This window comes from Lithobates pipiens, unplaced genomic scaffold (assembly GCF_037356315.1).
Source record: "Lithobates pipiens isolate NorthernLeopardFrog02 unplaced genomic scaffold, aLitPip1_a1.2 Scaffold_23, whole genome shotgun sequence".
NCBI classification, from domain to species: Eukaryota; Metazoa; Chordata; class Amphibia; order Anura; family Ranidae; genus Lithobates; species Lithobates pipiens.
In genome coordinates this window covers 225,121,592-225,148,359 of record NW_027507785.1, presented here as the reverse complement: position 1 = coordinate 225,148,359, position 26,768 = coordinate 225,121,592, and the positions used below count along the sequence as shown (strand labels likewise).

General features: G+C 45.3%; 1 protein-coding gene across 2 annotated transcripts in view; it reads right to left on the bottom strand.

Moving 5' to 3' along the window:
- Window positions 1-9,732, bottom strand: part of LOC143928172 (uncharacterized) — a 195,949-nt gene extending 186,217 nt beyond the window's left edge. For both annotated transcript variants that reach the window (XM_077452872.1, XM_077452873.1), the window contains exon 1: window positions 9,456-9,732. In XM_077452872.1, the coding sequence (XP_077308998.1) occupies window positions 9,456-9,499 (44 nt within the window). In that variant the 5' untranslated portion in view covers window positions 9,500-9,732. The remainder of the gene's footprint in view (window positions 1-9,455) is intronic.
- Window positions 9,733-26,768: the final 17,036 nt, after the last annotated feature.

The following is a 26,768-nucleotide window of genomic DNA, read 5'->3' as shown; positions in this document are numbered from 1 at the left end:
GGATGTACACAAATAATTATTTTATTTAATGTAACATCAAAGGGATCATCAGAAATTCATCCAGTGTAAACGACTGCCAGTAGTAAACTGTATATGAAGGGAATGCTATTTGAGTTATATAGTAGAAAGGATAAAGCATATGGGGTACATAGATCTATGCAAATCTATAGAGGACATATACAGTATCTCACAAGAGTGAGTACACCCCACACATTTTTGAAAATATTTTATTATATCTTTTCATGTGACAACACTGAAGAAATGACACTTTGCTCTAATGTAATATATACAGCTTGTATAACAGTGTAAATTTGCTGTCCCCTCAAAATAACTCAACACACAGCCATTAATGTCTAAACCGCTGGCAACAAAATTGAGTACACCTCTAAGTGAAAATGTCCAAATTGTGTCAATATTTTGTGTGGCCACCATTATTTTCCAGCATTGCCTTAACCCGCTTGGACATGGAGTTCACAAGAGCTTCACAAGTTGCCACTGGAGTCCTCTTCCACTCCTCCATGACGACATCACTGAGCTGGTGGATGTTAGAGAGCTTGTGCTTCTCCATCTTACATTTGAGGATGCCCCACAGATGCGCAATAGGGTTTGGGTCTGGAGACATGCTTGGCCAGTCAATCACCTTTAGCAAGGCAGTGGTCACTTTGGGGATTTGTTTGGGGTCCTTGTCATTTTGGAATACTGTCCTTCGGCCAAGTCGCCAAAGGGAGGGGATCATGCTCGGCTTCAGTATATGTTGGCATTTATGGTTCCCTCAATGAATTGTAGCTCCTCAGTGGCGGCAGTACTCATGCTGCCCAAGACCATGACACTCCCACCACCATGCAAGACACACTTGTCTTTGTACTCCTCACTTGGTTGCCACCACACATGCTTGACACCATCTGAACCAAATACGTTTATTTTGGTCTCATCAGATCACAGGACATAGTTTCAGTAATTCATGTCCTTAGTCTACTTGTCTTCAGAAAACTGTTTGCGGGCTTTCTTGTGCATCATCTTTAGAAGAGGCTTCCTATTGGAACGACAGCTATGCGGACCAATTTTATGCAGTGTGTGATGTATGGTCTGAGCACTGACAGGCTAATCCCCCACCCCTTCAACCTCTGCAGCAATGCTGGCAGCACTCATATGTCTGTGGTGATTTCCCCTGCAGGGTTTCTACGTGTTACAACATTCACACATTTCATCCTGCTGCCAAACATCCATTAGAACACTTCTCAATCAATGAACAGTCTCTTGCTTGCTTTTTATTAGGGGGTTCAACTTGGTTGGGGAAAAGGGACATGGGATGCCTATAGGATAAATTGTACTTTGTAGAATAAAAGTAATTGTGTCACACTTCTCAGCAGGACAAGATGGCTGACCCTAAACCTGAAAGACTTATTTCAGAACACTTCTTCTAGCACACTTCCTCCAGCATACTACTTCTCTGTCCAATTTTAGCAATCCTATCACACCATCAGAACATGACTAGGCCTCACTCTGAATAAGTCCCAGTGTCTTTACTTGGTGGCCTTTGTAGGCCGGGCCTGCAGTACCCCTTTGTGGTAGCAACCGATTTACTTGAGAAGAATAAATATAGATGGACTACTGATCCCAGCAAGTCTGACTTGCAAATCCTGCCCATCCTCCTGGCTGCAGCGACTTGACACAAACTCCCACAGTCTCTCCGTCTGGCTCCCCTGGCATGTCTCTTCCAGAGCTTTCCACTGTGCTTTCCACTCACGACACTTGCCCTGGATCCTTTCTGAAAGACTTTACTCTGGACGTGCGTACCAACTGTTTCCTCCTGCTCCTCGTCCAGGACACCTCTCCATGACCATGTAAGGAGAGGCTCCCGAGCTCCCCGCCTGAGGTACACCTCACAGAAAGGGGGTTCCCTCAGACACGACAGTATAACACTCCATCATCCAGTTCATCCAGCCGACAACTCCCCCCCAGCAGGCTGACCATGGGTATATGTCGGAGGCCTGCCCCCTGCCAATCCTAGTTGGGAATTGGTCAGAGTTCCTCACATGTCACTCCAGCTCTCCTTGCCCCTTTTTCAGAACATTCTCCCTGGAAACAAAGGAGGTCACCCAAGATCTGAAGTACATGTCAGTCACCTACTGCTATACTAAACCCCTCCCCTGTCCCCAGATCAAAACAAACAGGCCTAGCTCGCAGCATAGGCCTGCTTACAGCGGAGTTCCACCCATAAAATCAACTTTACATAAATCCATAGCATACTCCTTGAGCAACAACTTTTGGAAAAATACATTTTTTTTTTTACTCACTCAGTAACCACTGTTGCTATGGAGTCCCTTCTATTCTGCCACGTCTGGCTGTGTGGTGATTGATGTCATATCCCTCAGTGCCTGTGCTCCTGGGAGATGTGTGTCATCTTTCCCAGGAGTCAGTGGGCAGTGCTGAAGGCTAGAATCGCGTTGTTTAGAGACCAAAAATGGCACAAGCATAGGCAACAACGGAACAACGGGCGGGCACTTCCTCCTTTGCCGACTGATGTTATGGCAACAACATAATAATCCTTTCCCTGCGCCCTGTGTAAATGGCGCATACACAAGAGTGGGAGGTGCATGCTGGGTATCCAGCATCACCATATCCAGGAAGAGAATGCTAGTGGGCTTCACGTGTCCACACTAGAGATGGAAGCACTCTGCAGAGAAGAAATAAAAAGTAAGTACTATAAAGAACGAGAATTAAGTGGCGATTTCATTAATAACATGGATTCATATTGTTTTAAATTGTTTAATAGAATGGATTACCCTTTAAAAAAATAAATACAATTCTGGGTGGAACTCCGCTTTAAATTGACCTGAGCTGGCAGCTTACACAAAAAAACTTACACTTAGCACCTACCTAAGGTAGAGGGTGTTACATTTCTATTTCCCAAAGACCAGCTCTGGATATGACGCTGAGCACGTGCACTCAACTTCTTTAGTCAACAATGTCGAGTTCTGTTCTGAGTGGAACCCGTCATGTTAAACCGCTGTATAGTCTTGGCCACCATGCTGCAGCTCAGGTTCAGGGTTTTGGAAATCTTCTTATAGCCTAGGCCATCTTTATGTAAAGCAACAATTATTTTCTTAGATCCTCAGAGAGTTCTTTGCCATGAGGTGACCAGTATGAGAGAGTGAGAGCAATAACACCAAATTTAACACACCTGCTCCCCATTCACACCTGAGACATTGTAACACTAATGAGTCACATGACACTGGGGAGAAAAAATGGCTAATTGGGCCCAATTTGGACATTTTCACTTAGGGGTGTCCTCACTTTTGTTGCCAGCGGTTTAGATATTAATAGCTGTGTTGAGTTATTTTGAGAGGACAGAAAATTTACACTGTTATACAAGCTGTACACTCACTACATTAAATTGTAACAAAGTGTAATTTCTTCAGTGTTGTCACATGAAAAGATATAATAAAATATTTACAAAAATGTGAGGGGTGTACTCACTTTTGTGAGATACTTTTCAATTGCTTGGTAACGCAAATTGCTAATCAGCCAATCACATGGCAGTAACTCAATGCATTTAGGTATCTAAACGTGGTGAAGACAACTTGCTGAAGCTCAAATGGAGCATCAGAATGGGGAAGAAAGGGGATTTAAGTGACTTTGAAGGTAGCATGGTTGTTGGTGCCAGACAGAGCCAGTCTGAATATTTCAAAAACTGATAATTTACTGGAATTTTCATGCACAACCATCTCTGGGGTTTACAGAGAATGGTCCGAAAAAGAGAACATAACCAGTGAGCAGAGGTTGTGTGGAAGAAAATGCCTTGCTCAGAGGAAAATGGGCAGACTGGTTCCGAGATGATAGAAAGGCAACAGGTGTGCAGAATACTATCTCTGAATGCACAACGCGTCAGACCTTGAAGCAGATGGGCTACAGCAGCATAAGATCAAACCAGGTGCCAATTCTGTCAACTAAGAACAGGAGGGTATAATTCGCACAGGCTCACCAAAATTGGAGAATAGAAGATTGGAAATACATTGCCTGGTCTGATAAGAAGTTTCAGCTGCAACATTCAGATAGTAGGGTCAGAATTTGGCATAAAAAACATGAAAGCATGGATCCATCCTGCCTTGTATCAACAGTTGAGGCTGGTGGTGGTGGTGTAATGGTGTGGGGGATATTTACTTGGCACACTTTGGGCCCCTTAGTACCAATTGAACATAATTTAAATGCCACAGCCTACTTGAGTACTGTTGCTGACCATGTCCATCCCTTTATGACTACAGTGTACCCATCTTCTAATATTATAAAATAAAAAACTGCGCTATCTCAAAAAATAATAAGCTGCGGCTCAAAATGTTATACAACACCCACATAAATATAAGAAAAAAAAGGAGCTGCACTAAACAATGACAGCACTCAACAATTCAATGTAATATAAACCGTGATGTTAAAGTGCAAAATATGTGAAGAGATATCAATAACAGTACTCAAGATTATCTATAAAGTGCAAAAAATTGCATAAAGTAAAGTAAAATTATTAAATAAATAAATACGTGAATCAATAGTGACAAGATCAAGTGAAAACAAATAAATATAAATAATACTGAAAATTATATTATATATAAATACCTAATTAATACATAAATAATAAATGAATCAATAATAAATAAATCCAATAAGGGTAACCAAATATAACATTCACATATAAATAATTCAAAAGTAACTATATGTTAGTCCATAAGTATCCCATGAGTCCTTAACACCAGTGTGATAATCAAATTTCCACACCCGAAAATGCCAGTGAGCCACCTCCACCACGTATAAACATACTGCCGCTTACCGCAACTGAATGGTCCCTTATTATAGGGGGCCACACTGCGTATTGGGCTTTGACCACAGCCAAGGATGGAAATGTTGCCACAGAAGAACTTTTACAACTTTTTTAAACCAGTGTTTCTCAACTCCAGCCCTCAAGGCGCCCAACAGGTCATGTTTTCAGGATTTCCCTCAGATGAAACGGCCGTGGTAATTACTAAGCCAGTGAAACTGATCAAATCACCTGTGCAAAATAATGGATAGCCTGAAAACATGACCTGTTGGGGCGCCTTGAGGACTGGAGTTGAGAAACACTGGTTTAAACCATCCACCACAAGGGACCACACTTGCGCTCCAATCAGGGAAAGATGTCCAGGCACCCAAGGGTTAATCCATAGTATATGGAGTATACGGCAAAGTTCCCAAAATGAAAGTAAACTCACATTGCATTAAAACCTTTTTAGAGTTTAATCTTATAAATAAAAATGCGCACTTACAGAAATAACTAACGTATTCAGCATAAAAACAATGCGAGCCGGCCGGCCTCGCTACACAGCCCGTAGCTTCCGGGACTAGGCGTACGGCGGTGACGTCAGCCGTCTTCTAATGGCTACTTTCAGCAGGATAATGCACCATGTCACAAAGCTCAAATCATCTCAAATTGGTTTCTTGAACACGACAATGAAGTTCACTGTACTCCAATGGCCTCCACGGTCACCAGATCTCAATCCAATAGAGCAGTGGTCATCAACCCTGTCCTCAGGGCCTACTAACAGGCCAGGTTTTATGTACTATCTTGGGGGAGATGCAGACTAGAATACTGCAATCACTGAGCATCAAATGATATCACCTGTGATGGATTTCAGTTATCTTGCAAACCTGGCCTGTTAGTGGGTCCCGAGGACAGGGTTGATGACCACTGTAAAAAAACACCTTTGGGATGTGCAGCCGACAAATATTATACTATTCATGTCAATATGGACCAAAATCTCTGAGGAATGTTTTCAACACCTTGTTGAATCTATGCTAGGAAGAATAAAGGCAGTTCTGAAGGCAAAAGGGGGTCCAACTTGGTACTAGCAAGGTGGACCTAATAAAGTGGCCATTGAGTGTATATTGGATGCGTGGAGCATCTGTATCCTTGCTAAGATCACAAGAGGAAGAGCCTAGGAATCTGAGGGGACGCTGACAAAATATAATCTTTGAAAAAGAACCAAAGTTACCAGGAACTTACTCGAAGAAGTTGAGTTCTGTAGAGTTGAGCTTGGAAGTCCTTCAAACTCATCTCCATCCATACCTCTACTTCATGCTATTTTCTAGTCCACTCAGCTGTGGGCCAGGCAGGTTATTCCCTGCAGCACACAAACAGAAGGGCAGGACGTTGGTGATATAGGTGCCCTATATGAACACATGCCATAATTAGGCATGCCAGAGATGATGTAAACTTCTTTCCTGCTGCTGACACGAATCGCATGTAAAACAACATGCTGGTTGTACCTAAGTTGATCGATGGATTGACTTGGGTACAATCAGCCTGCTCATGGATGGTTCAAATCTCAGCTGGTCCCTGCTGAACAGGCCGAGATTCAAACTCTCTACAGTATGTTCGGCTTTAGTCATGGTCATTGACTTCATATTAGCATATGTAAGGACAATTACATCGCTGGCATCCTGCCCTTTAGCTAAAATGTTAAGCGGGGCATGGAATGAACTGGCCCGCAACTGATTGGATTAAAAAATAGTGCAGAGTGGAACTTTGGATAGAGATGAGTTCAGAGGACACCCAAGCTCATCTCCAGCAGTGTACACGTTTTCCCACTTCATATAACATATACATATTATGACATTCCCATTCTAGTAACTATCACTAGAATATACTGGGAGAGTGAATTTTAAATATCATTAACTGATTTATTTATTCAAAGCAACTACCACTTAACACATTTCTGTGCTATTCATGGAAACTGTCCAATTCTGTCTTTGTTGTTGCAGTAAAGTTCCCCCCATGCTCCAGTGATATGTATGTATGATCACAGACATTGGGCAGACCTCTTGGCATCAAGCATCTCTGTTTGTGTGTTCTGATCCCCTCAAGCCACATGTGAACACACGCTGATTAGATTTGCTTTTCACTAACTACCAGGTGTCAGACATCTCCTTGTAATCTCACTCCCACACATGAGATGATAATACACCAGCTTTTTCATCTATTTTTTATAACAATTTCTTAAAGTGGAAAGAAATCCATTATCGCCCATACAACCAATCCAAAGACAGTTGAGGTTATTTGAATGAGACACCAACAATTTGCTAACCGTCTTACCATCAAGGTACATAGCCCAGCACAGACAGCTACTGTGCATGTTTTCCAACCAGATAGAGCGGCTTTTAAAAGGAAACTATGGGGAAGTTTGAGCTATTGTCGTAAAGTGGTTTTAATCTACATGAGATTGTATACGTCATGTGAAGATCACTGCATTCACACTCTAATGCAGGGGTCTCAAACTGGCAGCCCTCCAGCTGTTGCAAAACTACAAGTCCCATCATACCTCTTGGACTTGTAGTTTTGCAACAGCTGGAGGGCCGCCAGTTTGAGACCCCTGCTCTAATGACTATATGTATATCTGTCTCAAAGCGTATTCAGCATACCTGCAGAAAAAACTGCTTTCATAAAAGTACAAAAGCCTGAGCTGTTTTGTGGCCATCATAAAATCTGTAAATCTACTCCTGTAGAGGGACATACACCAATCAGCCATAACATTAGGACCACTGGCAGACTAGTTTGTTACAACGGCATCTGAAAGTGGGTGGGATATGTTAGGCAGCAAGTAAACATGTTGTCCCTGAAGTTGTGCTGAAATCAGAAAAAATGGACAAGCATAAGGGTTTGAGCAACTTTGACAAGGGCGAAATTGGGATGCCACATCTTGATTGATGGATGCTCTGCCTCCCATACCAGCATGAGGACACAGGCTATAGTGGAAATCTCCTCCTACCTGAATACTCAGCCCTCGGGCAGACCCTGCAGTTTATCATGTGACTGTGGTACACAGATCTGCCAAAAAGGTATATAGTGGCAGTATTTTAATGTAAAAAGAAGATTTATAAGCTGTGGGCACTGTGAGGGGGCAGATGATCTATTTTCATATTACTGGGTTTATTAACACTTTAAGCATGAATAAAATGTCTGCTCCCCATCAACAAGTGTTTTTGCTTTGCTTTGCACGTCCCAGCCCCTATGCCATTGCCTTACAATCCCTTGCCTATTGGCCTATAAATTTGCCATTACTGTTTTGTTTTTTTTTAACATTCGGCTCCCATTGACTTCAATGGAGTAACTTCAGAAACGTTCCCAGCCTGAACCAAACCCAGGTACATTTAGCTCATTCTTGGTGGGGAATAAATACCCTTTTCCAAACATGTTGCAATAACCCACTTTCCAATTTTCAATACAAATTAGGACCCCAGTGTGACAGTATTTCTACACACCACACTACATAGAGGATGCTACAAAGATATTGTCAGTGTATCACATTACTACAGATACAGGGAGTCACATGTTAAAAGCAATGTACAACTAAGTAGCATAATCCAATAAAGATTTTCTACATATTAAAGCAGTATTAAACCCAAAACCAACATTGTATTATATTGCATTTTACTAATCTTTAGATGTGCGGGCTGCATTCGCTTTCTTTTTTATGTTTTTTTTTTTCATTGTTTTCATCTGGCGATCAGGTCCGCAACTCACCTCCTGTATTAGGGTGCCCTTACCCTGGATGAAGGAGCAACAGAGACACCTTTAGGCTGGATTCATACCTATGCAATTTTAGTGCTTTTTGCAGATTTGCACTGCAGTCAATTTACCATGGTTTCCTATGGAACACGTTCTGTAGTGCAAATCTGCAAAATGCAAAAAGCACTAAAAATGCCCAAGTGTGAATCCAGCCTTAGAGAGCAGCTCTGTTTATCTGGGGGGAGGGGAGTGTTGGATGCACTAGCAGATTTAGATACACTAAACAAATTGAAGCTAAACTCCAGCTAACACTTTATAAGCAGTTATAGCAACAGTTTTGGTTTGTTATGAAGCTTTTACATAAATGAATACAATCTAATCATTGGTAAGTACCCCTGTCAGTGTTAAATGGTTTGCCTCAACCCTTTGACCGCTACGCTTGCAGGTCAAATCGTTCTGTTGAAAAATAAGACTTACTGGCAGGATCGCCAGGTGAAAATAAAGGAAAGAAAGCCTAAAAAAGAAAAACGAATGCAGCCATCACATCTAAGAATTGGTAATCTGCAATATATATATAATAAATGTTTGTTTTTGGGTTTAATACCATTGTGTTACCTTTTTTGTTTTCTTTTCTAACATTTACATAGATTATAAAGCAACATAACAGAGGAGAAATGAGCACGTCTGTCCAGTACTTCGCCAATAGGCAGTGCCAAGTTCAAGCCCGTCAATTCTGACTGGTGAGAGAAATGTACTAGGGATAGGAAAGGAAGAGTCTGGTGGTTATAAGAAACAAGGGCAGTTCAACTTTATGAGATCTTATGCATGCAGAACTGTAATATGTAATTATTTCTTCTCCCTGATCACTTTTTCCTAGAAATTGAAGGAGAATTGGTATTATACATGACGCAGTGCTCTGTACCTGATTCCTGTCTGTCTGGCAATCCTCCTCTGGGGTTTAAGCATTTCTTTTCTGCTTCAGGTAGACAACTTCTTTGCCTTTCTCCTGCAAATAGGGCCTGTTACAAAGTAGCCGAGATCGGTTTCTGCATTATGCTCAGGTAACACTCAGGCTGGTAGCTAAGCATTTATGATGAAAGCTTCCTCTATAAAAGCAGTATTGTACAGGTACAGCATGTAAACAAAGGCTGAGTATGGAGATCCCTCGGTGCACGACTCTGCTGTTGACAGAGATGGCAGATAAATGTTACCTTGTGCAGTCACTGTGTGTTTACTAGCTAATCCTATAGAAAAACCGGCCCCTACGTTGTCATGCACAGTTACTGTCTACAGTGGTGTGTGCGAATAGGAAAGTTTCTAGTTTAATACTATATAAGTTTTCTTTAATCCTTGCTGCCAAGGGGCAAACGAAAGCCAGGTTACCATATGGATTCCTGTGCTTGTAAGGCCTCATGCACATTGGACATCGGAAAATGCCAGTAGCGTTAGCTGTAGAAAGCTGTAGAATGAGTTTTTCAGCTTTTTTTTATTAATTTTTTTTAGCAATTTAGCTATTGTGGGAGTATAGCAATTTAACAAAACGTATGGCTCAAAAACACCGAATAGCCACGTTTTTCAGCTTTTATCAGACTAAGGCCTCATGGACACTGGAAGTTTTTACAGCTGCTATTTTTTGCTTCAGATGCTTTTTTTCTGCAGCTAATAAATTCCCCAGTGTGTTATCCTATGTGTTCATGCACACATAGGCTGTTATCAGCAGTTTTTGGCAGGGGCATTTTCTGGCTGGAAATAAACCCAAAACTAGTGGGTTTTGAGAGAAGTTTTTCAGCTGTAAAAACACTCCAACTCTCCAAAAAGTTGAAAAAAGCTTAAAAATGCCAAAAAAATGCATTTTTGAGCCATAAGCTTTTATGGGGATATAATTTTGTTAATTAAGATTAAAAAACATTTGTGGAGACGCATACCGTTGTTACAGTGTGAGGTGCGTATCTATATCGAGGTGCCTTTGCACCCTATTTCTTTGGTCTGTTTGTGGGGTTCTTTCCTGCCCGGTCATTTGGAGACGATTGTTGGTTCTTTTCATATCAAGCTTTTTATGCGGTCTAATGTCAGACCAGGCAGTTGAATTTGGCTTCACCGCGCCATTTTTGCAGGGTGTGTCATCTTTGTTAATTTTTTGGTGCTGCACTCATTGGGGTATCAATACTACAATTTTGATGCATGCCAAACTGCCTTGAAGAAGCAGATAACAAGTCTGCAAAACATATTGACTTTCTACACATACAAGCATCTGCTGTATCCTGTGTATTGAGTATCAACTATGGTCGAATAAGTTATGACCAAATGCTTTTTGCTGCATTGATCATTGGTCAACCCCAGGATCTTCAAACTATGGCCCTCCAGCTGTTGTGGAACTACACATCCCATGAGGCATTGTAAAACCCTGACATTCACAGACATGACAAGGCATGATGGGATTTGTAGTTCCTGAACAACTAGAGGGCCGTAGATTGAATACCCCTGGTCTACCCTATGACCAAATGTCATTATTGTGAATCTTAAACTGATGAACCTTTGTAATAAATGTAATAATTTTTATGAATATTGTTTGTTGTTGTGCTTACCTTGATGACAGTTCTATACACATCCCTAAAAATCCCGCCATCTTTTGATGGAGTAGTGTCACATCTCCAATTTCTACTACCACCGAAAAAAAAAAAAAAAAAAAACTAAAAACACTGAAAACGCTATTGCAAAAACACTGAAAAACTCATTATACAGCTACAGCTAATGGTACTACCTTTTTAGTGTGCATGAGGCCTTAGAGAATTTTTCAAGTGAAAACTCTAACGTGGAAAAACACAGAAAAATGCTAATAAACACTAAAAACACTATTGCAAAAAGTTGACAAAAGTTGAAAAACTCGCTGCAAAGCTACTGACATTTTTATAACGTTATTTTAACGTTCAGTGTGCATGAGGCCCAAAAACCACTAGTTCTAGTTTTTTTTTTGTCCAGCCAGAAAATGCTTCTGCCAAAAAATACTGATAACAGCCTATGTGTGCATGGACACAGAGGACAAAACACTGGGGAGTTTACTGGCTGCAGAAAAAAATGTCTGAAGCCAAAAACAGCAGCTGTAAAAATGTCCAGTGTGCATGAGGCCTCAGTGTATTTTCTCTTTTGCAGTCAAATTTGGATAATTTTATATTTATTATTATTTTACAGGATTTCGATTTTTTACATGATCCCATTTAACATAGAATAACTTCAAAAATAGTTTAAAATTGCTTTTTACTTTCTTAAAGCAGAACTTCACTCTCTCAATCAACATTGACAATTTTTAATCCTTATGCTGCTAGCATTAGTAATTAGGTAGGAAAGTATATCATATTTACTTTTTTTTTTACATTTCTCACAGTTGCCAACAGTCCCGAGACACACAAATTTTTGCCAGCTGTCCCTAACAAACCTTGTACTTGGCTGAGTCCCAAAAATCAAGATCTGCCACAGACCACTGTGCTGTTGGCTTTTAAAACTTTGCTGCAAATGGCTCTATGATGGTTGCCTCTGGCAGTGCTGTATATAGGTTTGGTGCTGCCCTAGGCCTGACTAAACTCATGTACCCCTTTATTTAAATACAACCCACCCCTTCATGTCAAGGCCATACCCCTTCCTGTTTAAGACCCATCCTATCATCTGTAAACCACACCCCTTCCTCTTTAGACTCCACCTTTTCCTCTTAGAGATCCACCTCGTCCTCCGTACATTAAAAGTGGGTACCAAGTGCCTACTTGTATACTTTGTTGTTTTGTATACCATTTCAAATGTTGTATATATTATTTTAAGAGATAATAATCAAATAAAATAATGAAAAGTATAAATTTAACAATTTTTACAAAGATCAGTCATCCATGTCAAGCATACTATATGGATCACAGCTGCTGTAATTGGTTAAATTAGCATGTAGTCAGTCCATGTGAGCAGTAACACCACACCAAGACTTCAGCCTCTGTTACTATACATTCATACACCATTTGCACCATTCATACAAGACAGTGCCACTGTACATGTCAACACATCCCATCTTTTATAGTACTTACGCCTTAGCACACACAATCACACACCATTCACTCCATACATATTTCGATCAATCAATCATTAAACTGACATGGAGAGGGATTAAAACACCTATCATAATTTTACAGCTGTTTCTGTGGATTGTCATTAGGGTCATCCTGGTCCATTTGTGATCTGTGATCCATGTGTAGTACATGTAAAGTCTACAACTGGTTAAAGTAGATCTAAGCTAAGTGGAAGACATTTAGAATGCTAAAGCATTGTGTATCATAAAAAAAATGACGATGCTTTCAGCCACTTCCTGCCTACATTAGGTCCCCTGTACATCAGTGTTTCAGCCCAGCTTCCTAATCCAATGACAACAGGGGACCATGCCTGTGTAATGTTGCACAATCAATTGCAGTATCGAAAGGTGGGAGGTTTTTATTGAAGCAATAAAATTCTGTTCAGCTTTATGCATATGACAAGTGAAGCTAAGTAGTCGGATGTGAACAGCAAACAATGCAGACGGAGCACCCGGGCTTTTGATGGAAGATACAGATGGGTCGCCCAGTGTCTGGGTAGAATATACAGAAGGGGCACCCGAGCTCCGGCTGGAAAACTCAGACCTAGAAAGTTGAATTTCTCACACAAGCCGTTTTGATTCATGCTGTGCCTGAACTGTTTATACAAATTTAAAATGTCCACATTCAGTGAAAGCTAATTAATATGCAGATCATGATATTGCAATAAAGTGCTCGCCTCCATGAATGCTGAAATCAATACAAACTCAATAACAGTCCACATTCAGTGAAAGTTCATGTACTGCAAACTTTGCAGTACATGAACTATCACTAAATGTGGACTGTTTAATGAGTTTGTAGCATGGCTCAATTTATTGCAATATCACAATCGCTATATTAATTTCCATTATGAACACTTTATAACTAATAAATGTAAAGTAAATATGCTGCTTGGCACATTCACATTACAAAAGTAATAGTGATATCATTTAATCAATTGTACCTTCTGTCCTAGCCTGGGTGTTCCCCTCTTGCTTCTCTCACCCCCCTCCTCACCGGCAGCTTTTGGGGGCGTGAGTCCCCCCCCATCGGCCAAACATGCCCATACACACCATACTATTACCCATGATATTTGCAAGTGCCGGCACCGCTATAGCAAGTGAAGCTACAGCCGGGTGCCCACAGTACGCATGACGGCACCACGAGCGGAACGGGGAACGAGGGGGGCTTCGTTCCCCCACATCGCTGGACCCTGGGGCAGGTAAGTGTCCGATTATTAAAAGTCAGCAGCTGCAGTATTTGTAGCTGCTGACTTTTAATTTTTGGGATATTTTTGTTATGTGTACACAATGACCACTCTTTGTCATAAATGCTTGCAAGTTGCTTCAGAGTTGCTGTAGGCCTCTTGGTAGCCTCTCTGACCAGTTTCCTCCTGGCTCTATCATCCAGTTTGATCCAGGGAGGATGTTTGCTTTACCAAATACCATCCACTTCTTAACTGTGCTCTGGCAAGCTTGGCCTGTGCTCGGGCGGGGGGCACATGCGCATGCCCCCTGCGACACAGGTGAACAGAGTGGCTGGACTGTGACTTGGGTGGATGGTACATACACATGACATCATGGTGCTGCCCTGAATGCTGTAGCCACACCCCCAGAGACAGTGAAGTGAACGGAGCTGGTGGACTGTGAGTGGAGAAGTGCAGGGTGATTATCACCCCTATCTTCTCTGTCCTCCTCATTACTCTGTGATGTCAGCTGTCTCCTTAATCTCTGACCATCTCTATCATGTCCACAATCTCTAACCCAATTGTTTTGTAGTAGGTCTGCAGTTCCCTGTATCATGTCTACACAGTCTCTGACCGTCTCTTGCATCATGTCCGCACAGTCCCTGACTATCTCGTGTAGCATGCTGTCCCTCCATCCCTCTTTTTTTCCTTCTTTCTTTCCTTCTCTCTCTTTCACTCCCTAACTCTTGTTTTTTCTCTCTCCCTCTTTCTCTCTCCTTCTCTCTCCCCTTTCTATCTCCCTCTCTTTCTTTCTCCCTTTTCTTTCTCTCTCCCTCCATCCATCTCTTCCTTCTCCTTCCATCCCTCTTTCATCTCACACACTAACCACACACCGGATATTTAGCTTAAACCATGCCCTTTTATAGCCGTGGCAAGCTACGTCCATCGCATTTTTCCACTCTCGCCAGACCACACCTATAAATTAATGCCATACCCCTAATTAAAATAAAACTCTGACAAAAAAGTGTCCCTAAGCAATTTTTGAAAATGTTGGCAACCATGCATATATAGTACTGAATGACCTATAAGGATAGCATCTGTAGCGCTCTTGTCTTAAACATGGCTACCGGTAAATTTAGCTTTGCTGGGTTGTAGTTAGCCTGGCTAATTTATAGTCTTTATGATCATTTAGGTGTTCTCCTAAACCTGGTTTAGATGTGGTTTCTCCCTTTTGTCAATAGGTGGCACTGTTACCTTGTCAGGTGTCCTTGAGGCGAGGTGACAGATGCACACCATAGGGATCAGGAGTGCACCGCAAGGTTGTGGACCCTACAGCTGACTGCTGCAGACGGGAGACAGATCCCACTGGGGTTAGAGCGTAAGATTCCCTGGGGCGTGGAGTCTAAGAGCCAGCAGGTGTTCACCAGTGCCTCTAGTGGTGAGGATGGACTTGGCTGCAACTGGCTCCAGGTCGCGACCCCCAGGGTCCCCCAGCTCACACCCACAGTAGGCAACAGGAGGATAGGGATAGAGAGGGACAAAGCCAAGGTCGGGGCCACAAGCAGACAGGAATAGTCAGGGACACGCCAAAAGGTCAGGATCACAGGCAAACAGGGATAGTCAAGGACACGCCAAAGTCAGTAACGGAACAACAGAAGAGCACACAGCAGGTAACAGGAAGATAACACACAAAGGTTGATCAGCAGGGTTGGCTTGCAGTGCACAGGTTAATATTGAGCTCTCTGATAGGAGCTAGGGTGGAGTCATGCCAGAGGATGGATTACAAAAGCAGTCAGGTGAGGGTCAGCTGATCTCTAGAGATGAACACATGGAAACAGGTAAGCAAACTATTGCAAAACCATGACATACCTTTGCCATTAGTATGATGACAGTGAATCTAGGTTATTAATATGCATACTTTTCTCAGCCAATCAGTAGGAGTTCTCTGGCCTCTGAGCATCCTGGCAAATTATATAAATATTTGGGGAGGTCAAGAGATCTGGGTCCTCCCACCCAGACCTTGGTCTGGGGTGGATGTGTGAGGAACAGCTGCTGAGGCCTAGCCATGTGCTCAAGGCTCTGCAATGGAGAGTCTGCTCACTACCTGGAGGCATGTAGGAAAGGATGGAGACCTGAGATGAAGTTCCAGAGGTTACTCTTGCATGAACTGGAGATCCACGGAGAGCCTGGAAAAGCATCAAGATGGAATCATCCAGAAAATTCCTGCACTTTCTTCAGCATAAAAGTGACTGGCGTCCATCTTCTCTTCAACTGTCTACCTTATGCACCACCCACCATGCCTAGTAACCAGCACCCTGAGGTGAAATGTTAGCCCTCCCTATCTCTGGGGGTCGGGGGGCGCTACACATCTTTTGAGTAAGCATCTTCAAAAAAAAAAAAAAGGCAAGAAACGGCAACTTTGATATTTTTACCCTTTCACTTTGCTTATTCAGCAAAGCAGTTGGTACTATGCCCCACAGGGGCAAGGTGACAGTATTTAAGCATATCTGAACAAACCTGCATAGCATTCTAATGTATGGTCAAGCTCGCATATTGTTCTGGATGTATAGGATTTTCCCATACAAATGTGTTGTGGATGAACATTATTAAAGTGGGACACCAGACACAATTTTTTAAATAGGATATTGAAAATGGCTAAAACCTTTAAGCATTCTTTTCAAAACGCTCAATTCATATTCAAAATGTAACAAAAAGTACATTGAAAGAAGTAGGAAAGTTTTAGTATATCTATCAAACTGTCTGCATCCCTATTAGGAACATTTCCCCTCACTTCCTCTAACTACATGAAGACATCATATAAAATCTCTCTAAATAGAGAAAAACTAGCACACAAAAAAAAACACATTCATAGTGCTCTGAACAAATGTTAAAGCTGAGCTTTAGCTTTACATTTGTTTTCCTCATTTGTAGCAAGTCCTTTCCAATGTTTACAGGTAGTACTCATTTCCTTGCCCATGGTCCTATCCCTAATTCAAGTATGTGAACCTGTAACAGCTACCTTGACCATGCCTAACTTACAGCATAAATGACTGTACATGTCATGAATACATTCCCTCCACATCTATCCTGTCATTTGCCTGCCTCTTATATCTCTTAGCTATCCAAACTGTCAATTTTCTTTGGTTTCTGTCATGAATGGGTGTTCTTTGTAGCACTTGCATGTGTGCTATTTTTTGGTCCTCTGTCAATACATATGCAACTGAAAACAAGGTCACCAATTGAGGTGGACAAAATGAGTTTACACAAAACCCAAGAGCCTGACCACTGGAGGGCTCTTGAAAAAAACTCTGAAGAAGGGTGCTGTAATGTGTAAAGGGATATCTACTTACAAAACACAGCACCCTTCTTCTGGATTTTTAACAAAAGCCGCCCAGTGGTCAGGCTCTTGAGCTTTGTGTAAACTAATTTTGTCCACCTTAATGTGTGGACTATTTTGAAAACTATAACTTTTTATTCCAAAATTGTAATAGATTTTTGATTGGGGAGGGGAACAAGGAAATATATTTTATGAATACAGTAACGTTGGCTTGAAAACTTCTTATAAAGTTTTTTTTATTTCTGGCTGTACCTCCCATTGCTTGCGCTGTTGTCAAGTAAGGGACAATCTCCCCATTGGGTTCACAGACATAAGAAACAATCCATGTAAAGTTTAGCTTTGTCTCACTGTAACCAGGAATAAGGAAAAATGGCTAAAGCTAGACGACACACAAATCTATCTCGCCACCCCTCAACTCAATCAGTCTCCTCACGCATCACCAACTTATTGACAGACATATCTATATGGATGTCACAACACTTCCTCAAACTCAACTTGTCCAAAACCGAACGTATAATATTTCCTCCCCCACGCGCCTCTTCCCCTGACTTCTCTGTCAAGAGTAATGGCACAACCATCCACCCATCCCCACATGTCAGGGTGCTAGGTGTTATCCTGGACTCTGAACTCTCCTTTCAGTCCCACATCCAATCACTTTCCAAAGCTTGCTGCCTCAACCTCCGAAACATCTCTAAACTACGTCCCTTTCTAACCAATGAAACCACAAAGCTCCTGATTCACTCCCTGGTTATCTCTCGCCTTGACTACTGCAACTCCCTCCTCATTGGCTCACCTTTAAAGAGACTATCCCCCCTTCAGTCCATCATTAATGCTGCTGCCAGACTCATACACCTTACAAACCGCACAGTGTCTGCTACCCCTCTCTGCCAATCTCTTCATTGGCTGCCACTTGCCCAACAAATTAAATTCAGAATACTAACACTTACTTACAAAGCCATCCACAACTCTGCCCCCAGCTACATCACTAGCCTAGTCTCAAAATACCAACCTAATCGCCCACTTCGTTCCTCCCAAGACCACCTGCTCTCTAGCTCCCTCATCATCTCCTCCCATATCCGCCTCCAGGACTTCTCCCGAGCCCCACCCATACTCTGGAACTCACTACCCCAATCTGTCAGACTGTCTCCAAATTTATCCACTTTTACGCGATCCCTGAAAACTTTCCTCTTCAGAGAAGCTTATCCTGCCTCAATCTAACAACTGCACTATTTCCTCCATTAGCTCACCCCCCACAGCTATTACCCTTTTGTATAACTTGACCCTCCCTCCTAGATTGTAAGCTCTAAAAAGCAGGGCCCTCTGATTCCCCCTGTCTTGAATTATATTGTATTGTAATGTCTACCCTAATGTTGTAAAGCGCTGCGTAAACTGTCGGCGCTATATAAATCTTGTATAACAATAATAATACAATAGCATGACACAAACAAAAACTTGGGTGCCTTTACTCCTTCCAAATCCATCCAAAAGGAAAATAAGCATGGCTAGATTTCTACATTAAGTAGACGTCTAAGTTGGCAGTACTGAATGATAAACATGTACAGTAGGTGTTAATTACATCTTCTACTAACTACCCCCGATACCCTCTTTATACAGTACTTTAAAATAAAAATAAAAATGTGGCTTTTGCCCCTTCATCACTTGGCTGATTTTAAAGGAATGTCTAGGACTGTTGACTCTAGGTTAAGTTCACGATACACAGACAGACCTGAATTATTCAGCCTTCACTGGAAGCATTGGCTGTGTTGTTAAGTTACCCTGACTACAGTTTACACAGGTTAATTGTAAAATACATCTACACTGTTCCTTTTTCAGAACTGTATTATTCACTTGTAATCCAGTTTGTATTAATCAGAGAGAAAGTATTTACCATGTTACAAGATCGAGTCAAAAACAAAGGCATTTTTTGAATTACAGGTGTAATGCAGTTTGCGTGGTAAGAGGTGAATGCCAAGTAACTATATCACACTTAACACTTTTATTTATCAGTTGTAGAAAATAGAGTTTACAGCAGACCTGCAGGCTTTTTAACTCTGGAACCTGATGCATCTTTTTACATGCTGAAGGTCAACATCCTTATTCCTCTAAACTGCACTCTCTAGTTGTAGACTTCCACTGTCAATCGACTCTGTACTTCATTGCTGTCTGACAGCTGAGTTTTATTGCAATTATCTATAAAAGCCTACATTTCTTTTAACTTTGAATAGAATGTAGACATGTTAAAACCTCAGATTTTATGTCTATGTGTTTACCTGCTGGGGATGTTCATCCCAATATTCCTGGTGACCATTATCACCGAAACAGACAATATGGTGAAAAATTATACGAATATCACTGGAACAGAAGGTGAGGGAAAACCTTCAACTATGAGCAGCTTTTTTGGTGATTACTGTCTAAAATAGCACTTACTTCCACTTTCTATTGGGTTTCCAAGGCAGGAAGTGAAATCTCCCTATTGGGCACAACAAAAAAAAAAAAAGTTATGACTATAGATACTCTTCTAAATGTATCCTAATGCACATTTATCTCAAATAACAATTTTTATTTTTCATGGTCGTAAAACAGAGATATCAGTGCAGGCATACAGCAAAAACAGCAAGGCTCCCAAAATCTGGAGGGCCCATTACAGGGATACAGCATATAGTAACTTGGTATAGGGCGGTATAGCAAAAACAGGCGGTTCGACCAGGGGGTGCAGAGCGGGACGAGAGACACAGAAAGTCAAGCGGCCGCACAATAAACCACGAAGCCGCCCAGGGTCTACTGCTCAGCTCGTATGCCACACGGGAAACAGGACAAAGACCATCAACAACATACACAAAAAAAAAAAAAAAGACGGAGAAAAGAAGAAGAGAGTGAGACAAGGAAGAAAAAACGGAAAAAGAAAAGGAGCTAGAGCGCCAGCGGTCTACATCACCACATCCAAACCGGTTCGCCATCAATCCTCCAGCAGCCGCCATCTCCCCCAGACCAGGTCATGCTCCTCCAGCTTATCCCTCAGTCTGGCTGTCATCTTCTCCATAAGCTCAACATCTTTGATGCTGGTGTATAAAGCCTCCCTTGACGGGGGCACCGGGCATTTCCAGTTTAAGGCTATCAAGCAACGGGCCGCTGTTAGGACGTGCCTGAGGAGCTTCCGACTAGGCCTGGCCAGTGTGGGCTGGGACAGGCCTAATAAAAACAATTTAGGGGAGTGGGGTACTGGGACGTCAAACAAGCGCTGGAGCAGCCTGCGGACCATTAGCCAGTACGGGGCGATCAAGGAACAGGCCCAGTAAATGTGGAACAGGGAGCCCCGCTCCTTCAGGCATCTCCAGCAGCGGTCCGAGGTGGAGGGGTATATTTTGTGGAGGATATCCGGGGTCTGATACCAGAAATAAATAATTTTGTAGGAGTTCTCCTTGTACAATGTGCACATAGAGGACTTGGCTGCCTGGCCCCACACCCCCTGCCAAGTCTCGAGGGAGAGCTCCTCACCCAACTCCCTCTCCCAGCGTCTCATATAGGAATGTTTACCCTTCGTTAGGAAATGATATGTGTTAACAATGCGATATATGTCCGAGATCAGGCCTCTGCGATGTCTGCCTTCCAGAATTATCTGTTCGAAAGGGGAGGGCGGGGAGAGACGCAGGCGAGGGGCTTTAGACTGCACAAAATGTCGAATTTGTAAATAGCTGTAGAACAATTCTTTGGGTAGGTCGTACTTGTCCTGGAGCTCCGAGAAGGACAAAAGCTGTCTTGTTCTGGGATCTACCAGGTGCCCTAAGTGGAACAGATCGCGCGAAGCCCAGGGCCAGGACATCTGATGGGTCAGGCCAGCCGGCAGGAGCGGATTATACAGGAAGGACGTCAGTGGGGAGAACTCCGAATGGAGACTGTGCTCGCGGGAGAGCTTCCGCCAGAGCAGACGGAGGTGAGCCATCGGCCCTAGAAGCCGACCCGAGTCCATCTCAACACTCGCACCCCAGAGGAAACTGTTCGGATGTACCGGGGCTAACCAGATTCTTTCGATCTCCGACCACCTATTAAACGATCTCTGTGGGAACCAGGATGCTTTGGCCCGCAGCTGAGTGGCCTGGTAATAACGAACCAAATCAGGAAACGCCAGGCCGCCGTCTGAACGTGCGGCCGTCATAACAGAACTCGGGACCCGATGTCTCCTGTAGTTCCAAACAAATTTCAGCAAGTCCCTCTGGAGTGCGCGTAACTGAGCATATGGAACCGGGATTGGCAGTGTCTGAAACAAGTAAAGAAGTTTGGGGAGGACCACCATCTTAATGGACGTAATCCGTCCCAGGAGAGAGATGTGGTGGGTCTTCCATTTACGGATCAGATCCCTAATCGTCCGAAAGAGGGGAGGGAAATTGGCTTGGTACAGGGTACGGAATGACGGTGTAAGGAGGACCCCCAAATATTTAAGGGAGGAGCTTTCCCATTTGTATGGGAACGCGGAGCGCAAATGGGTCGTCTCAGCCGTGACCATGTATAGAGGGAGGGCCACCGATTTGGAAGAGTTAATTTTGTAGCCCGAGAGCCCTCCATAGCGGTCCAGCTCTGAGTGGAGATTGGGTAGTGAGATCCTAGGCTGAGTCAGGGTGAGGATAATATCATCCGCGAAAAGCGAAATCTTGAATTCTCTACCCCTGACCGGGATCCCACGGATATCAGGATTACTTCTAATGGCAGCCGCCAGAGGCTCCACGCACAAGGCAAAAAGAAGAGGAGAAAGCGGACATCCCTGGCGAGTGCCATTAGCAATGGAGAAGGTGGAGGATGTGGCGAAGGGGGTCCTAACTTGTGAGGAAGGTGTAGTGTAGAGGTGTTGTACCGCGCGCAGAAACGGGCCCCGAAAGCCCATACGGTGCAGCGTGGCCTCCATGAAGGGCCAACTGAGGCGGTCGAACGCCTTCTCGGCATCCAAGCTTAAGACCAAAGACGCCATGTCACCCCTGTTCGCCACGTCAATGAGGTCAATGACCTTCCTGGTGTTGTCCCCCGCCTGTCGCAGGGGGACAAAGCCCACCTGGTCCTTATGTATTAGGGAAGGGAGGATCGTATTTAAGCGGTTGGCAAGGAGCTTCGTGAAAATTTTAAGGTCAGCATTCAGCAGAGCTATAGGCCGGTAGCTAGCGCAAGAAGTCGGGTCTTTGTCAGGCTTAGGAATGAGGGAAATAAATGAGCCCAGCATGTCGGACGGGACCGGGGTTTGGCGGAGAAAGGAGTTGAACAGTTTGGTTAGATGCGGGCTCAGGAGGGGTAAGAACGTCTTGTAATACTCGTAGGGGAACCCGTCCGGTCCCGGGGACTTATGGGCTGGGAGAGCCTTCACAGTCTCGAGGAGCTCTTCCTCAGTAATAGAGGCGTTCAACTCCTGGAGGTCCGCGTCCCGCAGTCGGGGTAGCACAATGTCTTCCAAATACTGGGCAATACGGGCAGACAGGCCCGGGGTCGGGGGGTTGTGGGGGATGTCAGGCCTATTGTACAAGTCCGTGTAGAAGTCCGCGAACGCGTCCACTATCGCTTGGGGGTGGGTCAAAAGGTCTCCCCCCCTATTTTTAACTTGGGCCGGAGTGGAGGACACTGTGCGGTCTGCCAACTTCCGAGCCAACAGTGACTGTGCTTTGTTTCCCTTGTCGTAGTAGAGTTGACGTAGGCGGACCAGTGCTTTCTCTACCGACCCCAACGCCAGGTCCCGAAGCGTCTGCCTGGCCTGGACAATTTGCTTAAGAGTGGATAGGGAGGGGGATGCCGCAAGACGGGCCTCTAAGGTCGCGAGTCGTTTCTCGGCCAGTAACCCAGCGGCCCGTGCGTCTCGCTTCAAGGCCGAGGACAGGGCAATACAACGCCCCCGGATGACCGCCTTGTGGGCAGCCCAGAGGGTAGTGAGGGAGATGTCTGGCGTAGCGTTCTCTACAAAGTAGTGCCGGAGCGAAACCTCCAGCTCCGCCTTTGCTGGGACATGCTGCAGGAGATAATTGTTCAGCCTCCAGGTACTGGGCTTACGGAGGGGGAGGTCCAAGTCTAGGGTCAGAGTTATGGGGGCGTGGTCAGACCAGGTGATGGGAAGTATATGTGCAGAGCGAGCCGCCCTAAGCGTCGCGTTGTTGACAAAAAAATAATCGATACGCGAGTGTGTGCTGTGGGGGGCCGAGTAAAAAGTGTATTGGCGGTCCTGTGGGTGCAAAGCACGCCAGGCGTCAAACAGTCCCCGCCTTCTGGTGATCTGGCGGAACAGCCTAGAGTCTCTGGAGGTCCTGGCCTGGGGTGCCCGAAGGTCTACAGCCAGGCGGTCACGGAGTGCGGATTGAGCAAGGTTGAAGTCCCCCCCTATCACCAGAAGTCCGGGGGGTGTCTTGAACAGGCGGGAAAGCACCCTGGACAGAAATTGGTGTTGACGGACATTAGGGGCATAGATGACGCAGAGGGTCAGGGCCTGTGTGCGCCATAGACCGCGGAGAATGATGTAGTGGCCTCGTGGGTCCAGGTATACGGAAGTGCAAGTAAAGGGGGTACCCTGTCGAAAAAGAATTGCGACTCCTGCCCTCTTCCGTGGGTTAAAAGCCTGATAGACCTGAGGGAAATATCTGGAGGCAAATGTAAAGGAGTCACCCCGGTCAAAATGTGTTTCTTGGACCAGCACTATATCCGCCCCTGCCTGCCGGAACTCCCTAAGCGCTAGGTGGCGTTTTTTGTTGGAGTTCAGGCCGTGTACATTAAGGGACAAAATCTTAGCCATGATCAAGTAAGGGTGGGGTACAGGGCATACTTAGCTTACTGAGATGGAGGCCTGGATGCCTCGGAAGGAGCGGCGACCACTGGAGGAGAGGCGGCGACCGGGAGAACCGCTGGCAGAGCGTCATAGGTAAGACCAGGGGGGGAGAAAGCCTAGAAAGAAGAGAAAGAAGAAAAACAGTAACAGAATACAAAAAAAAAGAGAACATTATCAAACAACAGGTCCGGGGGTCCTATAGGGACACCGGATCTGTACAGTTCCTTATCGACTCCCTGACCAAAAAATCCAGGAAAAAAGAACCCGGGTCAGGGAGGCACCAACAGTCCACACCACAAAAGGAACCAACTAGTGCAAAAACCACGGGGGGGGGGGGGGGGGCAGAAACCGTCCTGGAACTCAACCGGAATCAGCCCAGGGATAGAAAAATCAGGTGTAGCTTCGGCAATCGGGGGGAGGAGAGAAAAAAAAACAAAAAAAAAGGAACCCCCCTAAGTCGGGGGGGAAGCTAAAGCTGCCAAGGGGAGACGACCACTGGACTGGGCCCGTCCAAGTCACTGATGTAAAGGTGAGTTGCGAGCCGGCTCCGGTCCTCTGTGCCGCTTGGTGGAGGGAACTTTCTGCCAGATCACCGGCGGAGGTGGCGGGGAGGCAATTAGGTCCCAGTCGGGTAACGTGGGGACTGGCAGGCCCAGGGTGTCACAAAAGGGGGCCAGGTCCTCCGGGAATCGGAGGGATGCAGATTTCCCCTGGTTTCTGGCCGTAAGACAGAAGGGGAATCCCCAACGGTAAGGTATGTCCTGGTCCTGCAAGGCTCGAAGAAGGGGCATCAGCAACCGCCGTTTTTGAAGGGTTATCCAGGAGACATCCGGGTAGATCTGGATCGGAGCATTGTCGAACATAAGGTTGCGGATGGAGCGGGATTTACGCATGATGTCTTCCTTGAGGGGGAAAGAATGGATCCGGCAAATGACATCCCTCGGCTTGGAGGCAGGACCTTTGGGTCGGAGTGCGCGGTGGGCCCTGTCCATTTCTATGGGTTTGGCTGGGTCTTCCCCCAACATCCCGTTGAAGAGAGCTTGCAAGGAGGCCTGCAGATCCTCAGGGCCCTCGGCTTCGGGGAGGCCGCGGACGCGGATGTTGTTCCGCCGACCCCGGTTGTCGAGATCTTCCACATGGCGCTGCATATCACGTAGTAGGAGCCGGTGATCTGAGTTCTCCACCTGGGTGCGATGGACAGCCAGCTTTGTCTCCTGGATCTCCTCCTCAGCCATCTCGACCCGTTCCGCTAGGTGTTTGAGGCCGGCGTGCAGTGACTGGATTTCAGAGCGACAGGTAGCCTTCACATCTGCTACAAGTTGTTTAAAGTCTTCTTTTGTGGGGATGGCTGTCAAATAGGCATGCCAGGGGGGATAATCACCGTCGTGATGCCTCGGCGGGGAAAGGGGTGGTGATGGGCGACGAGGGGAACCTCCCTGTCGCGGCCTTGCTGCCAAAGATGGGGGCCAGGACGGTGGGGGATCCAGATGGTCCGACCAGGACGTGGCATGGGGAGATCCGGATAAGGGGTCCTGACGGACTTCTAGCGGAAGTGGGGAGTGAGGACGGACCACCTGAGCATAGGTAGGGTGACTGGCTACTCGGGGTCGGGGCAGGCTGGCGTCCCTGGATCGAGGCAGTCTTTGGGCCTTGGGGGGAACGGGTGGCTGCTGCATAGGTGGGGCCCCCCCTTCAGCCAGGGGGGGTGCTGCGGCTCCAGCGGGACGGGAGGGGTCCTCCGTGGCCCCCAGCAGATAGGAAGAGAAAGATCCCACTATGGCCGGGTCCGAGGCCGTCCGCAGCAAGCGGGGGAAGGCCTCAGAGCACTGAGTAGAGGAAGGGGGGGTCAGTGGGGCTGCAGCTCGCAGTCCCAGCACAGCAGAAGATGGGGTGGGAGAGGGGGAACCATCACTCACCCCTGGCTTTCCTCCAGCGTGCGGCGGCTCCTGTGGGGACCAGCGGCCATCCTGGGGGTCCGATCGGCTGCTCGCAGGCAGTGGAGGAGAGCGCCCATGCTGCGTCCCCGACGCCATCTTGAGGTCGCGGCCTACGCCGGATCGCGGCCTGTCCCCCTGCTCGGCCTGGGTGCTCCGGGATCCGCGGGGGGGTCAGCGGTGTAGTGCGGGCTGGTCACGTCCCGGAGTGGGGCCGTATGGTGCTCCACGAAGAGGTCCCTCGGGTGCAGCGGGGGAGGAGGCGAGGCCGGACCCCTCCGCAGCGTGGCTGGGTCGGCCGGCGCCATCTTGCGGCCCCCGCTCGGCGATCCTCCCGGCTGAATAAAGAAGGCCTTCAGAGAGGCCGAGGAGCCCGGGGGCGGTTGGGACGACCCCCGGGCGGAAGAGGACCTGGTGGCCCGTGATCTCCCCATGGACAGCGGCGGAGAACCCCCGATATACGCCGATGTAGTGCTGGGCTGGAGGAGAGCTCTCACTCACAGCGTCCTTCCAGCTCGGCTTCCGGACACGCCCCCCTCTAATGCACATTTAATTATGAATACTGTCAATGTTTATGAGTATGTTGTACTCAAAGCAAAATTTAAAAAAATTACAAAACTATTTTAAAAATATAATTTTGGTTGAGTAATTAGAGGATACGTGCAAATGAACTATAAATATCTAAATGGGGCCATGTATTAAAGAGGAGTTCCACCCATAAATGGAACTTCCACTTTATTTGGAATGCACAAGAGTACTTTATTGTTTTGTTTATTAGTGTTTTAATGTGAAACAATTTGCACTGTAGCACTTTGATAATTTTTGTATGAATTTTTAAGTTATTGCACTGGAGCACTTTTATTGAGTGCGGTATGCAGCTTTATAGTGGTCTGGTGTCCAGCAGCATTT